Genomic DNA, 18518 nt, shown 5'->3' with positions numbered 1-18518 from the left:
ATATACCATAAAATTTACCCTTTTTAAAGTGTACAGTTCTGTAGTTTTTAGTATATTCACAGAGTTGTGCAACAATCCCCCTCCCAAAAAAACAAAAAACAAAAAAACCCAGCTGCCATCAAGTAGACTCCAACACATGGTGACCCCATGTGTGTCAGAGTAGAACTGTGCTCCATAGGTTTTCAATGGCTGATTTTTTGGAAGTAGACTGTCAAGCCTTTCTTCCTAGGTGCCTCTGGATGGACTCGAATCATCAACCTCTCAGTTAGCAGCAAGTGCATTAACTGTTTGCAATACCTGGTGCAACCATCACCATTATCTAATTCCAGAACATCTTCATCACCTCAAAAGGAAACCTGGTCGACTGTTAGCAGTCACTCACTCCCCACTCCTGCTACCCCTCCCCACCCCACCCCCCACGACCACCCTGGCACCCAGTAACCCGGTTTCTGTCTCTGTGGATTTGCTGACTCTGGATATTTCATATAAATGGAATCATACAATACGTGGTCTTCTGTGTCTGGCTTTTTTCACTTACATGTTTTTGGGGTTCATCCATTTGTAGCATACATCACCCCTTCCTTCCTTTTTATGGGTGAATAATATTCCATTGTATGGATATACCACATTTTGCTTATCCATTCATTGGTTGATGGACATCTGGGTTATTTTCCATTACTTCTTAGGGGGCTTTTTATTGGTGCTGCTGACCCAGTCTCCTCAGTCAGGTGGAGAACAGGAGCTGGTGGCACCTCCCCACCAGAGGTATCAGGGAAGGAAAAATAATGCTAAGCTTCTAGGATTTGAATGGCCAAAGGAGACAGCAGTGGTTTTCAAATGGGGCTCCCTGGAACCCAGAGGAGCTCACAGAAGGATCTTTGCTTCCTACTGAGGGTTTGGCCAGATCTGAAGCCCTGGACGTCACAGCAGCCCGGGGAGTCCTTCTACTCCCTTTTGGTCTAAATGGAAGCTCTCTGCGAGCTCTGGAGAGCCTTGGCCTGGAGGGCTCAGGTGGCTGTGGCTGCCACCCTCCACTCTGCTCCATGCAGAGCTTTTACCTGTCTCATAGTTGGTTTCAGGATAAGATCATGTCTGCAGAGACTGAAAGTCAAAAATCCACCTGTGTGGAGGATAAAGCTCTCTGGAGCAGGAGCTGATGGCAGCCTTTCTCTGTGCTACTGCCAGATAGCACACGTTCTGGCTCTAGGTGCGCTGACAGCCCATCTCGGGGGTGGGGAAGGCATCCAAAGACTAGAGACGGGAAGGCTCAGAGGAGGGCTGTCTGGATCTCCCTGACTCAGAGCCTCCCAGGAAGCTGGCAGAAAGGCGCGGACAGCTCTCCTGCCTGCCAGACATTCACAGGGGCGGAAGCTGAGTCCAGGCCCTGAGAAAGCTGCATGGTTAGTACCAGGAGGAGCGGAAGGCCTCCTGGGCTGTATATGTAGCAGGGCTTCAGATCAGACCAAGAGGAGGTGGGAAGACACAGCGTCTTCTGTGAGCTTCTTGTGCGGACGCGGCGCTGCACAGCCCAGCCCCATTACAGCCGTGGGCGAGGCAGGCAGCGGGCTGTGGGTCTGTGACGCTGCGAGGGACACCTCAGACTGCTTGGGGCTCCAGGTGTTACGGAAGCTGTTTGGAACAGGGCCGTGTAAAAACAAGGAGGGTTTTTTGTTTCAAAAATTCTATTTTTAGCAGAAGTTGGGATATGCTTGGACCAGACCAGGGGACGTAGTGCTGAGAAGGAAAGGCTCCAGTCCTGGGGGGATGTTCCCACTAAAAGCCATGTCGTGTGTTCCTGACTTCTCCGGTGCCTGGCATTTGGCTGGGATGATTGCCATGGTGTGACTCCAGTATGCACTGTGGAGGCGGGGCTTCGAGGGAGAGGGACAGCCTGGGTCTCCAGGTCCCTGTCTCACCTCCCAGAGAGGGAGGAAGAGCCGGCTGCCTGGGACGCTGCTGGTGCAGCTTGATGAGGGCACTCCAAGGCCATACTGTCTCCCTGTCCCCTGCCTAACCGTCTTCTTTCCCTTCCCATTACCCCGGAGCTACTGCCAGAGTACAGCCTGCAGATGGCCAGGAGGTATCCCAGGGGTGCGGTAACAGAGGCATGCAGGAAGGATGGACTCACCTCCCAGGGCGTGTTCGGTCATACTGAGGCACAAGGACTCCAGCCTGTTGTTGATGTCAGGTTCAGTCACGGGAAGCTGGAATTCTGCAGGGGACAAAGGGGTATGTTGGTGACAGGGACTCTAAGGACAAGGAGAAAGTATGCACGGTGCCACCTGGCTTCCTCACGTGGCAGCTTTCAGGATGAAGGTCTGGTGTGCCTACCTGGGAGGGACTCAGGGGAACTGTCAGGACCAGCACCAAGGGCAAGTGATGCACAGGTTCAATCAACCTCTAAAGTCTTTTGGACACATGGAGTCCACTGTGAACATGAGCAGCTGGCAGGAAACTGGTGACTAAACATAGCTGGCCATAGTCATAGTTTGTCACTCGTCTGCTCACAACCCTCTAGTGGCTTCCCACCAGAATAAAAGCTTAACCCAAGCCATGGCCTGTGAGGTCCCACATGATCTGGGCCCGTTACCTCTCTGTCCTCTTACAGCTCTTCCCTTCCTTCACTCCATCCCAGGCCCTCTCCTGCCCCAGGGCCTTTGCACTGCTTTCCCTTGGCTTAGAATGCTGGTTCCTGGCTGACTCTTCCTATCTTCAAGTCTCTGTACTGTCTTCTCAGTATAAGAACAACACCTCCCCACACTCTCCCTTTCCTCTGCTTTATTTTTCTTCGTAACCTTCACCAGCATCTGACATAGTACATATTTATTTCTGCCTCCCCCAAGTTGAATATGCACTTCGTTACAGCAGGACTGGGCTCTGGATCCTGTACCTAGAACTGTGTGAGGCCCGTTTTAGCTTCCTCATGAGGATGCAGTGGGGGAGAAGCCACAGCATGGTGAGCGTCTCTTCTGAGTCTGAGACTGTGACGCTTTAGATGTGTTGGCTCCTAATCTGCTCAACAAGCTCATTTCCCAGGTAAGGCTTAGAGATGCAAATAAATCCTCAAGGTTAGGGAGCGAGCATGGAGTGGGGACAAGACCTCACATGGGTCTGACTCCAAAGTCTCTGCTCTGCTACATGCCATAGCGTCACGGGGAGCATCGGCAGGTCACTGTCAACACTCTCAGCCTTTAGAATGAAGGGCAGAGACATCTACTCAATGGCTGAAGCTGGGGGGTGGCTCCTGCTGTCCAAGACAACACTGTACCCATTACAACCACAATGCCCTGGCTACAAGGAGCCCTGATGGCACAGTGGTTAAAGCGCTCAGCTGATAACCGAAAGGTTGGCAGTTCAAACCTACCAGCTGCTCCATGGGAGAAAGATGTGGCAGTCTGCTCCCATAAAGATTTACAGCCTTGGAAACCCTATGGGGCAGTTCTACTCTGTCCTTTAGGGTCACTATGAGGTGGAATCGACTCGACGGCGGTGGGTTTGGTTTTGCCCTGGCTACCATCTGGGCCCACCCTCCCCCATCTTTAGGCTCCAGTCTCGGTCCAGCCCTTGGACACCTCCTCCTCTGTCCTGCTAGGGCCCTCACCGTCAGCACCCCCTTGAATGTCCTTACTCGGCTAGAAGCACCTCGCAGACAGGACGGTGCTTTCATCTCTCTCTGAGGCTCCCATAATACCCAGCTGTGGCCTCTTACATACCTCAAAACATGTCTATTGAGTGACGAAAAATGATGGAGCAAGAAGTGGAGGGAAAGTCTGACAGCTAAGAATTGTGGAAAAGGTGCAAATGGTTAAGCACTCGGCTGCTAGCGGAAAGCTTGGCGGTTTGATTCCACCCAGAGGCGCCTCAGGAGAAAGGCCCAGTGAGCTACTTGTGGAAAATCAGCCATTGACAACCCAGTGGAACAAATGTTACTGGTATGGGGAGGGAGGGCTAGAAAAAAAATCCTGGAGAAGTGTCAGTAACGGGACATGTTCTCAATGCCTGGGAAGTTTCAGCATTATCACTGCCTTCATAGGTGACCCTTCACTCCTTTGGGACTTAACTCTTCGACCCGTAAAGTGGGGAAATAGTTTGTGGTCCAAACTTCAGGCCATTTCCTTGTTCCTTTGCATCTCCACCAGGGGGCATATGAGCAGATAAAGAGAAAAGGCGGGGGTGGGGTGGTGGGGGGAGAGGTCTATTTTTAATAAAAATGAGGTTGGCGGTTTGCTGGGATAGGAAATTGAAACCAATGGCTAAACCAAAGAATTTGTTTTCCTTGATTAGCTATACACTTAGAATTCTCTACAATCTGTATTCCCCATTACCAGCTAATTCAGAGGCAGATGTCGTTTCCGTTATTTAAAATTCTCAAAGAGAAGGTTGGCAAAATGGATCAATATTAAAAGCCACCAGGGAGCAGATACTGTGCTTTCTGACACAAGCTCTACCATCAATGGCTTTGGAAGACAACTGTGCCAACTCACGAATAGATGGAGGCTCAACAAGCTTCCAGGGAAGCCAGGAGCCAAAGAGGATGGGAGGACAGATTATAGTTTTTTCTTGTCTTCCCCTCACTAGTTGCTATCAGAGTTTGGTTGGGGCACTCAGACAATCCCTGAGGGAAGAGTATTTTCGTATTTTCATCCATTCATGTGAAAATCATATGCATGCGAAAATTAGCAGCCCTCAGGGTGTGAAATCTATAAAATAGAAACACACAATTTTATATATAGCCAGTTAGCAAATATGAAAAAAAAAAAAAAAAGCCCTGAGCAATTATAGCCATCCATATGCTCATTGTAAAATTTAGTTTACTCTCTAGCGCTCCCCTTTAAACAAACACTGTGGAAAGATTTGGATAAATAAAGATGCTCGACATTTGGAGAGAAGTGTTTCAGCTGCAGGATTTCTTGCCAACACGCAGCAAAATGCCATTTTCCAAGCCTGGGATTGCGTGTTCCAAGAAGGGGGCTGAGAAATGCAGGGCTCTCTGCTCCAGATCTCCAAACCTAGTGGCTGCTCTTTTAGGTTGTAAGTTGCCTGGCTGGCTTTTTCTCCCCCAGCTCCTCACTGTGATGCATTGGGGAGCAGTGAAGGTGGTCGCACAACCCCCTGCCACTCTGAGAGTCGCTCTGAAAAATTCTAATTCTTGGTAGAAGCCCATATGTTCAAACCCCAGAGTTTCCTAATAGTGTGACTTTTTAATTGTGTATCTGATAAAAACAGATCTATGGCATCTTACCACACACACAAGGCAGACGGGAGACCAGTTGGGTGGATGACAGCTTCCATCTCAGGCTAGAAACCCTCAGCCATGTGTCACCAGGTGGGCAGAGGTCTCACCAAAGTCTCAGGGGGGCACTTGGGCAGCTCCTGCCCCACTGGCCCACTTTAACCATTGGGGCCAGTTCTTGCTATGGCTGCTACTAAATCTAAGGTGGCATAGCTTCCAGCAGCATCGCAACACACAAGCCACCACAGTACGACAAACGGACAGACGGGTGGCGATCAGAAGAACAAACAAATCAGTCATAGAAGAAATACAACCAGAATGCTCCTTAGAAGCAAGGATGGCAAGACTTCGGCTTGCTAATTTTGGACACATCATCAAGAAAGACTAATTGCCAGAAAAGGACATCATGGTTGTTTAAGTAGAGTGCCAGCAAAAATGAGGACTATCCTCAATGAGATGGAGTGACACAATAGCCGAAACAAAGGATTCAAACACAGCAACATATCGTGAATATGCCACAAAACTGGGCAATGGTTTCATTCTGTTATCCGTACAGTCATTATGAGTTGGAGCCAACTCGACAGCACCTAACAACAACACAACAAAGCTAAGGGCTCATCTCATTTATCCTGGGCCCCTGCTTTAACCGCCCAGGAAGAACGTCGCTGACAGTCTTCAGTAAGATAAGGAAAGGATCCTCTCTAACTGAGCCTTCTCTGCTCTTGCCCAAAGTAGGCCTATTTTTCTTGCTCAGATGACATCTCTGAGTACTAGGAATTCTTCTTTTCCTCATCATTAGACTATGAGTGCTGTGCTCCCAGGTATGCAGCATCCTGATCACCCTGAGGTAGAAGTCCAATCGTGGGCTGGTGCATAGGGAGGGTTTGTGAACAGATTTCATGTCACAACATGAAATGCTGCTGTGTAAGGAGCCGCCGGATCCATCCCACATCCAGGCAGTCCAGTACCAAGCACAGTTTGCATATGGTTTTGTGCAAGGGAAGGACGAGATCCCCAGGATGCAGCTCTGTGAGGCTGTCCAGCCTCCCTCTCCCTGTGGTTTTCCTTTGAAGCCGGCTCCCGACCCTTCTGCCCTTCTCCTCAGGCCTGCATGTGGTGAGAAGCCTCCATCACTTCCCAGCGTGGCGCCAGAGCTGCTCCAAGATCCCCTCGGACTGGACCTGAGCGTGGCTGAGCCCAGGTTAGCAGGAACAGAGCTGCTTCCAAAACAAATTATTCTCCGAGCAGTTTCCAAACTAATTTTCCAGTTGGGAAAACACACCCTGCCTTTGCTATGAACATGACTACTCTCGCCCAGACCACACTTATTTTGAGCTCAAGTCACCACCCTGGTGAGTGTATGAGACCTTGTTCCCGACTCGGGGAGGATCAGGTTAGTATTTCCTTCTCATTCCAGAGGCCAGCGAGAGGCAAAAACCACCCAACAGCTCTCCTGGCTGGTTCTGGGAAATATCTAAAACCAGTCCATGTGAAAATAAAGCTCAAAACAACCTCCAAGAGGCCCATGGATTTATGTAGATCCAGGGAAGAGTATCAAGCTTCTTGCAAATCTGAGTAAGTTGAGTGATCAATTAATACACCACTTGGAGGCTGGGTCTAGCCCTGTCTTTTCTGTACTCTTGGGAGACGTTTAAAATCTTCCATCATTTTGATGGAATTATTTTAATTTTATAGAATCAAAGTAGTTTCCTTATCATGAGACATCGTAGTCGTCAAGATTTACCCATATGGTCTAACATCAGCACTCTCAAGAACTCAAAGGGCCAGGAGGAAAATCCTATGCTGCATTGTCACAGTCTTCTGAGTATCTAACGTTGGGTTGTTTACACGTCTCTATTCCACTGTGCATTCACTATCTACTCCTGCTCATGTAAAGATGAAGCCATTTTCTGCCTTTGTAATATGATCCTTATAGTCTAGTCCTACCCTCAGCCAACCAAAAAACCAAACTCCTTGTTGTTGAGTCAATCCCAACTCATAGCGACCCTACAGGACAGTGTAGAACAGCCCCGTAGGGTTTCCAAGGCTGTAATCTTTACAAAAACAGAGCAGTCAACTATGCCAGGCCTCCCCTGAGCCGGCAAGACAGCTGGGCAGCAGTCAGGGATTGAGGCCTGGCTGAAATATTCATTGGAGGCGGTGAAAGATCTCCTCGTCCCAGAACATCTTCAAGTCTTGTCCAGGTTCTCTTTTATCGGGAACGAATTATACATAATTCCACGTAAGAACACAGGATGGAACTAAGTGATCCAGGAAGAAGGTCTTCACAACCCTCAAATTTTGTTAAGTATTTCGTCCCAGGAAGAAAAATAGCTACAGGTGTCAAAATGGAGAAAAGGAACATTGGGACAAAAGTGAGCAAATGAGATGCATTCTAGAAGCCAAACAGCACTTTTAACAGGCATCAAGGTCACACGGATGCTCCGTCCTTTCCTCTGGCCCGCCTTTCCCAGGGCAGCTCCTTTACACCCCTCTCCGTCAGCAGCTTCCTCCCCACTGGCCTCCTGACCTGCAGCCTGCCTCCCCTTCACTCGTCCACGTACACGCCCGCCTGACCCCGTTCAAAATCTTCCAGATTCCTCACTGAGAGTGACCAGAGTCCAAGCTCCTTGGCCCAGAATTCAAAGTTCTCCATGATCTGCCACAATCCAGACAGCAACCTGCGTCTACACTCTGCTACTTCAGCCAGACCCTTCTGCCCAGACATGGCTTCCCGGACACACCAAGGATGCCCTACCTTTTCAGTCTTGCTCCTGTAGTCCCTTCTGCCTATAACTTCACCCTCCCTCTTTCCACCTCTCCACTCTTCTGTCTTCTGACACTCAGCTCCAATCCCACGAAGCTTCCTTGTCCACTTCAGGCTGTGGGGATATTTCCCTTCCTTGCACTCCAAGACTCACTGTGTAGAGGGTTTCCACTGCCGAGGGCGGTTGTTTTCCTATATGTACAACACATCTAGAGGGTCCTCTAGATTAGGTGCAGTAATTGCTCACACAGCTTTGTATTATTGTTGGAGCCTAGTTCACCACCTGCACGCAGAAAGGGTTCAAATATTTGTTGGCTGTACCTAATTCCGGCTACTCTGTTTTAAGAGGCATGGTGGAAGGTGAAATTGGCTTGAGGTTGTGCCAAAAAACAAAACCAAACAAACAGTTGCTGTAGAGTTGATCCAACTCACCATGAGTATCAGAGCAGAACTGTACTTCATAGGGTTTCAATTAGCTGATTCTTTCTAAGTAGATTGCCAGGCCTTTCTTCTGAGATGCCTCTGGGTGGACTCGAACCTCCAACCTTTTGGTTAGCAGCCAACCATGTTAACTGTTTGCACTACCCAGGGACCCCTGAAGTGTGCCAAGGTGCTCTTTACCCAAGTAAAGGGAAGATGGCTGGCCCAATAATCATCCCATCCCCAAGGCAATCCCAAACCAGGGGGGAGGTCTCTAAGCATCAACACAGATGTTTTCTCTGTCTGTCTCACTCTCACTGTCTTTACACATACAAACCACACACACACACACACTCATACAAACCACACACACACACACACACACACACGGAACCCCTTCCCTCCCCCGCCAAAAAACCCTCCAGTAATATCTTTGCTTTAATTTATCTAGAAATAGGACTAGTATCAAAAATATCCTCCGTCAGATTGCAATCGACTCTGGGGCTACATGGGCTGGCTCCCAGCCAACCAGCCGCTATTCATGCTGGCAAGACACAGTTTAAAAAAGGAAAGGCTTCTATAAGCTCAAAAGAACGCACAGTGACAGTCGAGGCTACCCACTTTCCGGCGGGGTTCACCAGGGCATCTATTTTAGCGTCCTGGCCTCCCCTTGTGTCCAGGGGAGAAGTGAGTGAGAGATCCAGCGATGGCCCTACCTGGCTGCTGGAACATCAGCATGTTCTGCGGAGAAGTATGCACGGGCAGCGAGCGGGTCCTTTGGACTGAGCTGTGGGTTCGGCTTGGCATGCTGTTGCTGCCCCCAGGGTTGGCAAACCAAAGGTTCTAGTAAGAAATGCAAAAGGGGGCCATTAGTCCGGACACCCTGGGAGGGCCTCCAGCCAAAATTCAGGCAGGAGGCAAATACCACCAGAGAATTCTCTGCTAATTTCTGGAAAAGGCCTCGCAGGCAGGCGAGCACTATCATTTGCATATTTATAGAGAGAGGGTTTGGATTCCATTCATTTTATTTTTGCTCCCCTCCCCACCCCCAGGCCTCTCTTTAAGCTGCAGCTTTATTCTGGACGCCTCTCTCCTTCACTGTCTTCAAAACTCTCTTTATTCCCTTCCTTGCCTTTGCTTTTCCTGTCACTTTCCTAGGAAATGGGGGAGTTCTATAAATGTTTGCAGCAAAGAGCACAAACTATTTCAAGGCTCTCATTTGATTTTTTTTGTGAGATTCCACCAATTTACTCCAAAGGGAGAGGGATAAAGGAACCTCTCAGCTCTTAGCTGGTGACAAGCTAGCACAACTCAGCTGGTGTGTTATTATGACACGGGTGTTGTAGCCGTGACTTCCTCTTGAAGCGACCTGGGGGGTCCGGACAGTGGTCAGCAAAGTGGGGCTTTCCATTGTATGTTCTGTTTCCCCCCTGCTGGGCTTGCCTGGAGCCATTTTCCTGTTTTTAAACTAATCCCTCACCCCTTAGTTTTTTATGAGAACCCAGGTCCTCAGCCCCGTTTCTGTCCCTCACAAAGCTGGGGGCACGCAGATGGAAGGCACTGGGGTGGGGCAGGTTAGAAGGGTGAGGAGCAGGGGACAAAAGAGCCATCAGGCTTAACTGGCTGAGGAAGTTTCCCCTCTCCCTCCCACAGCCTCTCTCAGGCACTGTCCTGTCCTGCCCTGCCCGTTTGCCAACTGTGAGGGAGGAGTTATTTTGCCACAGATAAAAGGGCAAAGAAAGTGGTCCTACTCCATACTGCTTCAGGCTCCTCTGGAACTCAGATCTAAGAGGTGGTGAGGTCTGCTGGGGTAGGTCAAGGATCAAGGTAAATAAGAAACAGGTCTTGCATTTCTTCCTAAAAGCCCTCATGCACGGGGTCCCCAGGGCGTCCTAAGCAAATCTCCATGAGGCCAAGCGCAGTTGTGGTGCTGCTCTGCCTCCCAGAGGAGCAATGCAGACAACCCTGGTGAACTCTGAGGCAGGTGGACAACTGTCTTTCAGTTTATGCCCTTTGACGACCGTTCTCCACCCCCCACCCCCACCCACCCTGCAGTCATCTAAGGTAGGGGAGGTCCTGAGGTCTCAGGCCCTGAGCTTGGCGGGCCCTCCCTTGGGCACAACAAACCTGTCTTCCTTGTTTCATGATGGTGGGGTTGGCTGCGGTGTTGCGCTGGTTGGAAGTGACGAATCCACTGGTGCCCAAGAGGCCAAGCCGGGCAGAAGGGATATTCCGAGAGGGGATCTGGTACTGGCGGGGGTTCCGTCTGCCCATGCCGCCGCCCACAGAGCTGGCTGTTGGGAGGGAATTGGACTGCCCAAAACCGCGACTGTGAGTGGAACAGAGAAAGAACCAAGAGGCTATCAACCATTTCTCAGCCCTTCCTAAATCCTAGGCTGCCGGAGGAATGCCTCCTTGGGGTCTGTTTCCATTTTGCCATTTATGAGGCCTATGGGGAGAGGGGCTTTGTGCCAGGAAGGGACTGTGATTAAACAACAGCTATCATCTGTGAACATGTATTAAGTGCAGGCATTGTCCTCAGGCTTTTACATTGATTCTTTAATCCTCACGACAACTCCACAAAGTACATACACTATTTCCTCCTATATCTGGAGACATAAAACAGAGAGCTTAATAACTTAGCCAAGGTCACGCAGCCAGCAGGGGGCAGCACTGGAATGTGCGCCCAGAAGGTTCACCAACACTCTTCTGCGTCTTCCAAGCTGCATCTCATTCACCCATTGTGTTGCAGCCAGGACACAGGCACTGAGCACCTACGTGCCTTCCAAGAGGCCATGCAGCAAGAAAGCGGCAGAGCCAGGATCAGAACTGGGTCAGACTCCTGTCCCTGTGCTCCTTCCATCACACCATACTCCGTTTGTGATGTCTGTCTGTGTAGCTGACCTGGAGAGAGTGGCCGGTGAGCTCCACTAGGGATGGAAGCTCCATGAGAAAAAGGACGGTAGCTGTCTTCGTCAATCCTGTATGTCCCGTGACTAAATCAGCTCCTGGCACTGTAAATCATGTTGAGTGGATAAATGAATGAATGAACGAATGAATGAAACAGTCTCTGCCATTATCATGCCTCTCCAAGTGGAAGGGCTGGCCTTATCTCTAGGGATCCGACTTCCGGGTTGAGAGTAGGGGCATGAGAATGGAGATGATGATGTTTGCAAGTACTCTGGAGCCAGGGCCCCAACAGCTCCCCACACCACAGGCCCTCCCTGTAGAGCTGGCCATGCAAAGGCCCAGAGGGGTTACAATGATCCTCCTGGGTCCAAGGGGGGGAAGCCACCCAGGACCCTGGCATCCATACGCTGACGCCTGCGTTCCCGTTTGGTTCAGTGACCTCAGCACTGAAGAACTCGTCCTCTCCAGAACATGCCTCAGGTTCTGGGAGGTTACACAGCAGCCAGCAGTGTTTTAGGAACCAGTACATTCTTTCCAAGAAGAGTCAGCTTTAGTCATTCAGTGATGTTTAAGTCAAAATGCTTTACCTCCAATGGCCACAAGATGGAACAGACTTGCTTTCCACACAGGGGAGGACACTCCGGAGGCAGGGCTGACGTAGTTTAACCAGTTGAGGATAACAGGGGGCTACAAAACAGTAATTTCCTGAGAAAGAGGTGTGTGTGTGTGTGTGTGTGTGTGTGTGTCTGTGTGTCTGTGTGTGTGTGTAGGAGAGGGGGGCACCCAAGCCATCAGCAGAGCAGATCTGAGAAAATGGTTCTCTTTTCCCTGGAATTTCTAAATTTCCTAATGAGAAAGGGGGCAGGGAAGAAAATTCCATGGTGAGCTGGCTGCAACTGATTGCCAAGCTTGTGTGTTTCCATTTCCAGGCTCTGATGGCCAAGGAAAGGGTTCCAGACTTCTGCCAGAGGCTCGTCTAAAAGTGTGAGAAGGACAATGCTCACAGGTTCCTGGTCTCTGCTGATCTCATCCTTTCTCCCTTTGTTTTCCTTTTCCTTCCTTCTTTTTATTAAGGTCTAAAATCTTTAACAGAAGAAATTAGGGACAGGAGGGGTAGAAGTAACTTCATGGGATTACTTCTTTGGAGGCAGGACGATCTGAGATATATGATAGGCAGAAACAAGGATCAAGTGTTGCTGTCTTTTTTAAACTGTGAAATCTGGCCCCTTGGTTTTTGGAATTGGAATTTTGGCCACCTGGTAGATGATTCAGTATTGTGTTAAAAATTTTCCTTATTTAGTGTGGGTCGCTTTTTTCCCCACTTTCCTTTTTGGCTGGATTTTTACAAAGTTATTTCATATGTAAAATACAGCCGGCAATGAGTGATGCTAAAATGATTTGTGCTTCCAGAAAGGCAAGACTATATTTGTAAGCCATGTAATGTGGGCAGAGGATTCTGTTATGGGACACTTAGTCACTGGAGAAATGCGAGATCTCGGAACTCCGAAAGTCAGGACTTGTGGAACTAGGCTGAATGCAAGGGATACCACCCAGAACATTTTGGGGGTAGGGCAGGGATCAGTAGGGAGAATTTGGCTAGGTTATCTTTCTACTGAAAGTAGGGGCCCTTCTGTGGTATCTTTAGTTGGTTATTACAAAGCAGATTTGTTGAGAGTTGCCACTGCTGGCAACCAGAGTGAACACTTAGTTACTTAAGATTGCTAGGCTTTAATGACATACATGCTTCCCGGGGAGGGGGACAGAGTGCAAAAGTAAGTTTTCATTTCTCATTCTTTTGCCCTGCCCATCTGTGTCTCGCCTTCTCTGCTTTCCTAAATATAACCAACTGATTTCATTACATTTAAATGCGTGGAAAGACTTTGATAACATAACATTAATAAGAGCCAATTAATTGGGGATTTGTTGATAATTCAAGCAGGGACTGGCTGCAGTTACCTTTGTATTATTAGAGAAACAGAAATTCAAAGCAAACTAATAGCATAAAAAGATCCCAGAGGTAATACAAGAACAAAAATTTTTTTCTAGAGCTTTAGCAACGTCAAATAGAACATCCACGATCAATGATTGAATTCATTCTTCTCTAATCAATAAAAAGAGGTCCATTAGGACTCCAACCTGGCAAACCTTGGGTTAGCTCAACTGAAACCGTTAATGACACTCTAGGGAGCTCAAGGTTACTGCCCAGCTCGGCCCTAAGCAGGGCTCTCTGATGTGGACCAAGGATGAAGCGGGGCCAGCAGAGGCAGGGGATGGGACTTTGGGGAGGAGGAGCAAAAGAGCTTTAAAGCCCCACCTTCATCTTCAATCTCCGAATCTCTTCTTCTTCTTGGAACTTGCCTCCTGAGGGTCTGATGTTGCAAGAGGGGTCTGGAGCCTCCTTCCTTACTTGGGAGAAGTGTTGCTGCTCTTAGAAAATTGGGAGGATGGGATGGAAGCAGGCCCAGGGGTTGGAGGCTGAAGAGCAGACCTTGTCTTTTGTCTGGGTCACAGGGAATCCTCAGGTTGCACATATGGTCCAGCCCAACCTATCGGTATGGGCAACCACAAAGGGCTTCGGCCAGGGCGCTGGCAATAAAGAGTGTTGCTTTGCCTCAACTGTCCTTTCTACACAACAGCCTGAGACCCTGAGAGGGAAAGATTTTGGAGTTCTAGATCATGACGAGGCCCCCGGAGAGCTGCATTGTGTCTGTAGTGGTTAAGAGCATAGCCTCTGGAGCTGGCATAGGCCTGCTGGGTCCAAATTCTGAACCTGCCACTGACTACCGACTATCCCTGAGAAGTTTCTTAGGGTCTGATTGTCCTCATCTGTAAAACGGGCATAACAATAGCACATGATTGTTGCAGGAATTAAATGAATTAGTGTTCTTAAAGTGCTTGGCTCCCACTTGGCACATAGACAGTGTTAAATAAATGTTTACTTAATAAAAAATAGTATTATATATGTTGGAATATAATAATACTTCAATTTTAAAAATTAATCTTTAATGAAGACTTTTTATAAGCTCAAACTGGCCTTATCTCCCTTAAAGAGTACAAAACAGTGGTGTTTTAAGGCGCTCTTACGCAAATAAATGCCAAAATTTTAACAACATAGAAGGCAGAGCTTCTATATATGCACTGGGAAATGAACTCAGAACTTTTTAGGTGGAAGTGAAAAAACATTATTTATCTGCTCATGTTTAAAAATGCAAAACAGAACGTTGATTCTTCCAGATGTTTGCATAATTTATTCCCTTACCTCTCAGCAACGCCCTGCCATCCTTCAGGGCTTTAACTCACCCCCTGTCCTTTAGCCCTTCCCCAGATTTTCACTGCAATTTACCTTTAATATGCAATTCGATTTCTCAGTTAAAAACCATATTAAGGTAATGGGTACTAAAGTACAACTAGGCTTATTTTTAACTGCAGCCAAGAAGCTGAAGTACTATGAAAAATCAAGAATGGTACTGCTCTCCACTATCAGACTGCAGCTTAGACCAAAATAGACTAGCATTGGGCTCTTCACCCTGCCACCAGCTATAATTAGCTTGTCTGCAGCTAGGAGGGAGAAAAAAATTACACTACCACTTAAGGTGCTGATACAACAGCCCATTTTTGTCCTTTCAGAGCCCCCTGTCACAGGTATACTACCAAGGGTTTTGCTGGGATTCCTTAAGTCATATCCCCCACCCCCGACACACACACTTATCCAGATTAATACTGTCATTTGGACAATGTAAAGTGAGTTACAAAAGATCACATTCAGGTCTTCCGCTGGAATGGGCTCTCTCTCTAGCCTTTTCCCAACCCCACCTGCTTAAGGAATGTCATTTGAACCTGGCCACCAGGCATCCTGGGGAACAAGGAATGATGCCCTGCCTTATTCCTGCCCCAGGAACTGAGGCAGGCAAAGGAGGCACTGGGGAACCACCATGCATTATATGAACGAAATCCCAACATACTTTCTCTGCTGTCGATATCCGGATATGTCTAGAAGGGTTTTCCGAGGGAAAGACCGAAAGAGCTTCTGCACCTGCTGTTTCCATGACAACAATCTTTTTTTCTGTGTCTCTGTAAATGCCTGCAAAAACAAACAGGACTTTTTAATGGGTGACGCAGCCTGGCATGAGGGGGAGAAACATGCAATTAATAGGGGAAAACACTGGAGTCTCTGCAGTTGCCTTTTCTTCGCCTGTCTCCAACCTGGTTCAAGCAACAGTCAGTTTAATTTCAGAGCTGGCTGGGCTGCAAATCAGGTTATTTGACATTGGAGATACCTGGTAAGGTACATGCATTAAGCTTCTGACAAGCTTCATTTTGGGGATGTATTTTTGGCATATTCCACCTTTCTCCTCCTCCCGATGCAACTATGGACTCTATTTGATGAAGAATGAATTGCAAAATTGATTGATGAACGCTCTGGCTTTTGCAGGTCCCCTGCATTTGTATAATCAATGAGAATGCTAAACTGCTCCAAAAATCGATCTGCTTGATGGTATGTGGACACCCAGGAGTGGTCTGCAGGGCTTCAGAGAATGAGGTCTATTCTCTGAGCTTCAAGGGTTGGTTGAGAAATCTCTAGCTAAGGGGCCCCATGCCCTCTGAAGACCCCAGTGCACCAATCCTGGCCCAAATCCTTGTCTAAAGTGTAGGAAAATGGGTAGATTTGACGACTTCAAGTCTTTCCTAGTCAAAATGGGTATGTAGGGATATTTTGCCTAAACTCCAAACCCATTGCCATTGACATGATTTCTACTTACAGTGACCTTATACAACAGAGTAAACTGCCCCATGGGGTTTCCAAGGCTGTAATCTTTATGGAAGCAGACTGCTACATCTTTTTCCCATGGAGCGGCTGGTGGGTTCAAACCACTGACCCCTTGGTTAGTAGCTGAGTGCTTAACCACTGTGCCACCAGGGCTGCTTATGTTTTGCCTACTGCCCCATAACACCCTCTCATCTGTATTGGGTACGCTTTACATATGGCCTTTGTGCTCACCACAGCCCAGGGAAGGGCTTTACGTGGCTTATGAGCCCCCAAGGCAAGGACTCTCAAATTCATGACACATCAGACTTACCCAAACCAAACCAGTTGCTGTTGAGTCATTTCTGACTCATGGTAACCCCACGTGTATCAGAGTAGAACTGTGCTCCAAAGGGTTTTTAATGGCTACGTTTTTGGAAGTAGATCGCCAGGCCATTTTTCTGAGGTGCCTCTGGGTGGACTTGAACCACCAACCTTTCAGTTAGCAGCCAAGTGGGTTAACCATTTGCACCACCCAAGGACTCCAGACTTACCCAAGGAGACTGTTAAAAAGGCTGATTCCTGAACCTCCTCTGACCTCCCCCGACCCCCCACACTGCCTAGAGCCTGATTTAACAGATCCTGAGTGAAGTCTAGGGGAATTGTGTTTTTAAGCAAAGTGTCTTGTGATTTAGATGCAGGTAGAACATGGACCATAGGGTGTTCTAGATGGTGAGGACTGCACACATGATGTATGAATCCTCTGTCAAGTGCCTATAACTGTGGTTCACACATTGAGAGAAATCCATCAAATTTGACTGATTACCCTGAATGACACATGTAAAAACTGAGCTGGAAAATGTCTCATTATATATATTTTTACTACAATGAAAAAGAAAACAAAAAATTGCCTGATTAGCAGTAACAATGACAGGATAACATACTCAAGTAGCTTTGTCAATGAGGCATAAAATCTTGTAAGTAGTAATAAACTATTAGTAAGAGCAACAGACTATATGACCATTTCCCATAAAGAAAACAAATTCCTTAAAAACAGAAAAACAATGACAGCTTAATTTTCTCCTGATGACTGTTTAAGGACCTCAACACAGGAGAGCTAAGTGAACAAAAACAAGATGCTAATCATATTGCGGAAAAGTTACTGACCACTTACAAACCCTTTCCTCCTGCCTGACCTTAGTCAGACACCATTAAGATTATTCATGAAACAGGGTTGCTCAACTAAAGGACTCCAGGCCCCACCAGAGAAAGACGTGCAGACTCCCTTATGGTGTGTGGTGGGATGGGCTCATGGCTAAATGGTGAGGACCTGGTCTCCTCTGTGGTTGCTCTAATATGTTGTTGATGCTCAGTGAGTGTCCAACCCTAACACCATGAGCACCTCTGAAAACCTGTGGGAAAGGGAAGCATTTCTACTGGACTAATAAAGAAAAACCAAAACCATACCCATTGCCACTGAGTCAATTCTGACTGATAGCGACCCTGTAGGACACAGAACTGCCCCCATAGGATTTCCAAGGAGCAGCCGGTGGATTCGAACTGCTGACCTTTTGGTTAGCAGCCAAGCTCTTAACCACTGCGCCACCAGGGATCCAGTAAAGAAAGTGAGGGGATAGATTCTACTTTTGACAGATTTATCAGTCAAATATTGAGTGAGGACAAGATGCAGGAGCTGGTCAAGATCACATGGGGAGGGAAGTCCAGCTCGAATACCAGTACACCTGTATGCAAATTCCCTAACTGAATCTCAGTTTCTCCTAAAAATGAGGGTAATCATACCTCCCTCAAGCAGGACAGATTACCCAATAAGCAAGGTTTGCATGGGTTTACTAATCTGTAGTGCCACAATTTCACCTGCGAAATTTCACCCATGTAAAATTGTGCACTACAGATTAGTAAGCAAGTAGCAATTAAGCCAGCCCAAGCGTACCTTGCTTATTGGTTAATCTGCCCCTGTTCAAAGGGATGGTGTAAGGATTAAATGAGATAACACAGGAAAAGCACTTACAATACTTAGAACATGCCTGGCTCTTAGAAATGGCTCAATACATGTTAGCTATTAAAAAAAAAAAAAAGCACAAAAGCTAGCATGAGAGAGGAAAAGTGAATAACTTCGTCTATTTTTCGTTTAACCCTTACAACAATCAGATGCAGGTATTTTTCTCTGTTTTATAGGTAAGGAACATAAATAACTAAGTGAAGGATCTGAGATTAGAATCTAGCACTATCCCACTCCAGAGGTTGCCTTCATTCCATGATAAAAAGAGAGCAAAAGTCTCTGCTTTCAGGCTAAACAAGGGGAATCATGCTGGTACACCTGTGTTCATTCATTCAGCAGACATTTATTTAGTACTTATGAAGTACAAGGCCCACCACCCATCTGCCAGTTGGTCATACTGTGGTGGCCTGCATGTTGCTATGAT

At 47.6% G+C, this 18518-nt stretch overlaps 1 protein-coding gene across 1 annotated transcript in view; it reads right to left on the bottom strand.

Annotated features, from left to right (window-relative positions):
• Positions 1 to 1457: 1457 nt before the first annotated feature.
• SAMD4A (sterile alpha motif domain containing 4A) overlaps positions 1458 to 18518 on the bottom strand; it is a 240455-nt gene continuing 223394 nt past the window's right edge. The window contains exons 8-12 of the mRNA XM_023726112.1: positions 15293 to 15411; positions 10548 to 10749; positions 9137 to 9263; positions 2129 to 2212; positions 1458 to 1582 (exon numbers count right to left, since the gene is read on the bottom strand). Coding sequence (XP_023581880.1) covers positions 1458 to 1582; positions 2129 to 2212; positions 9137 to 9263; positions 10548 to 10749; positions 15293 to 15411 — 657 coding nt within the window. The remainder of the gene's footprint in view (positions 1583 to 2128; positions 2213 to 9136; positions 9264 to 10547; positions 10750 to 15292; positions 15412 to 18518) is intronic.

Source organism: Trichechus manatus, unplaced genomic scaffold, assembly GCF_000243295.1.
Source record: "Trichechus manatus latirostris isolate Lorelei unplaced genomic scaffold, TriManLat1.0 scaffold00010, whole genome shotgun sequence".
Classification (NCBI taxonomy): Eukaryota; Metazoa; Chordata; class Mammalia; order Sirenia; family Trichechidae; genus Trichechus; species Trichechus manatus.
The sequence above is the reverse complement of the archived record's forward strand: the minus strand, read 5'-3'. Positions and strand labels throughout refer to the sequence as shown.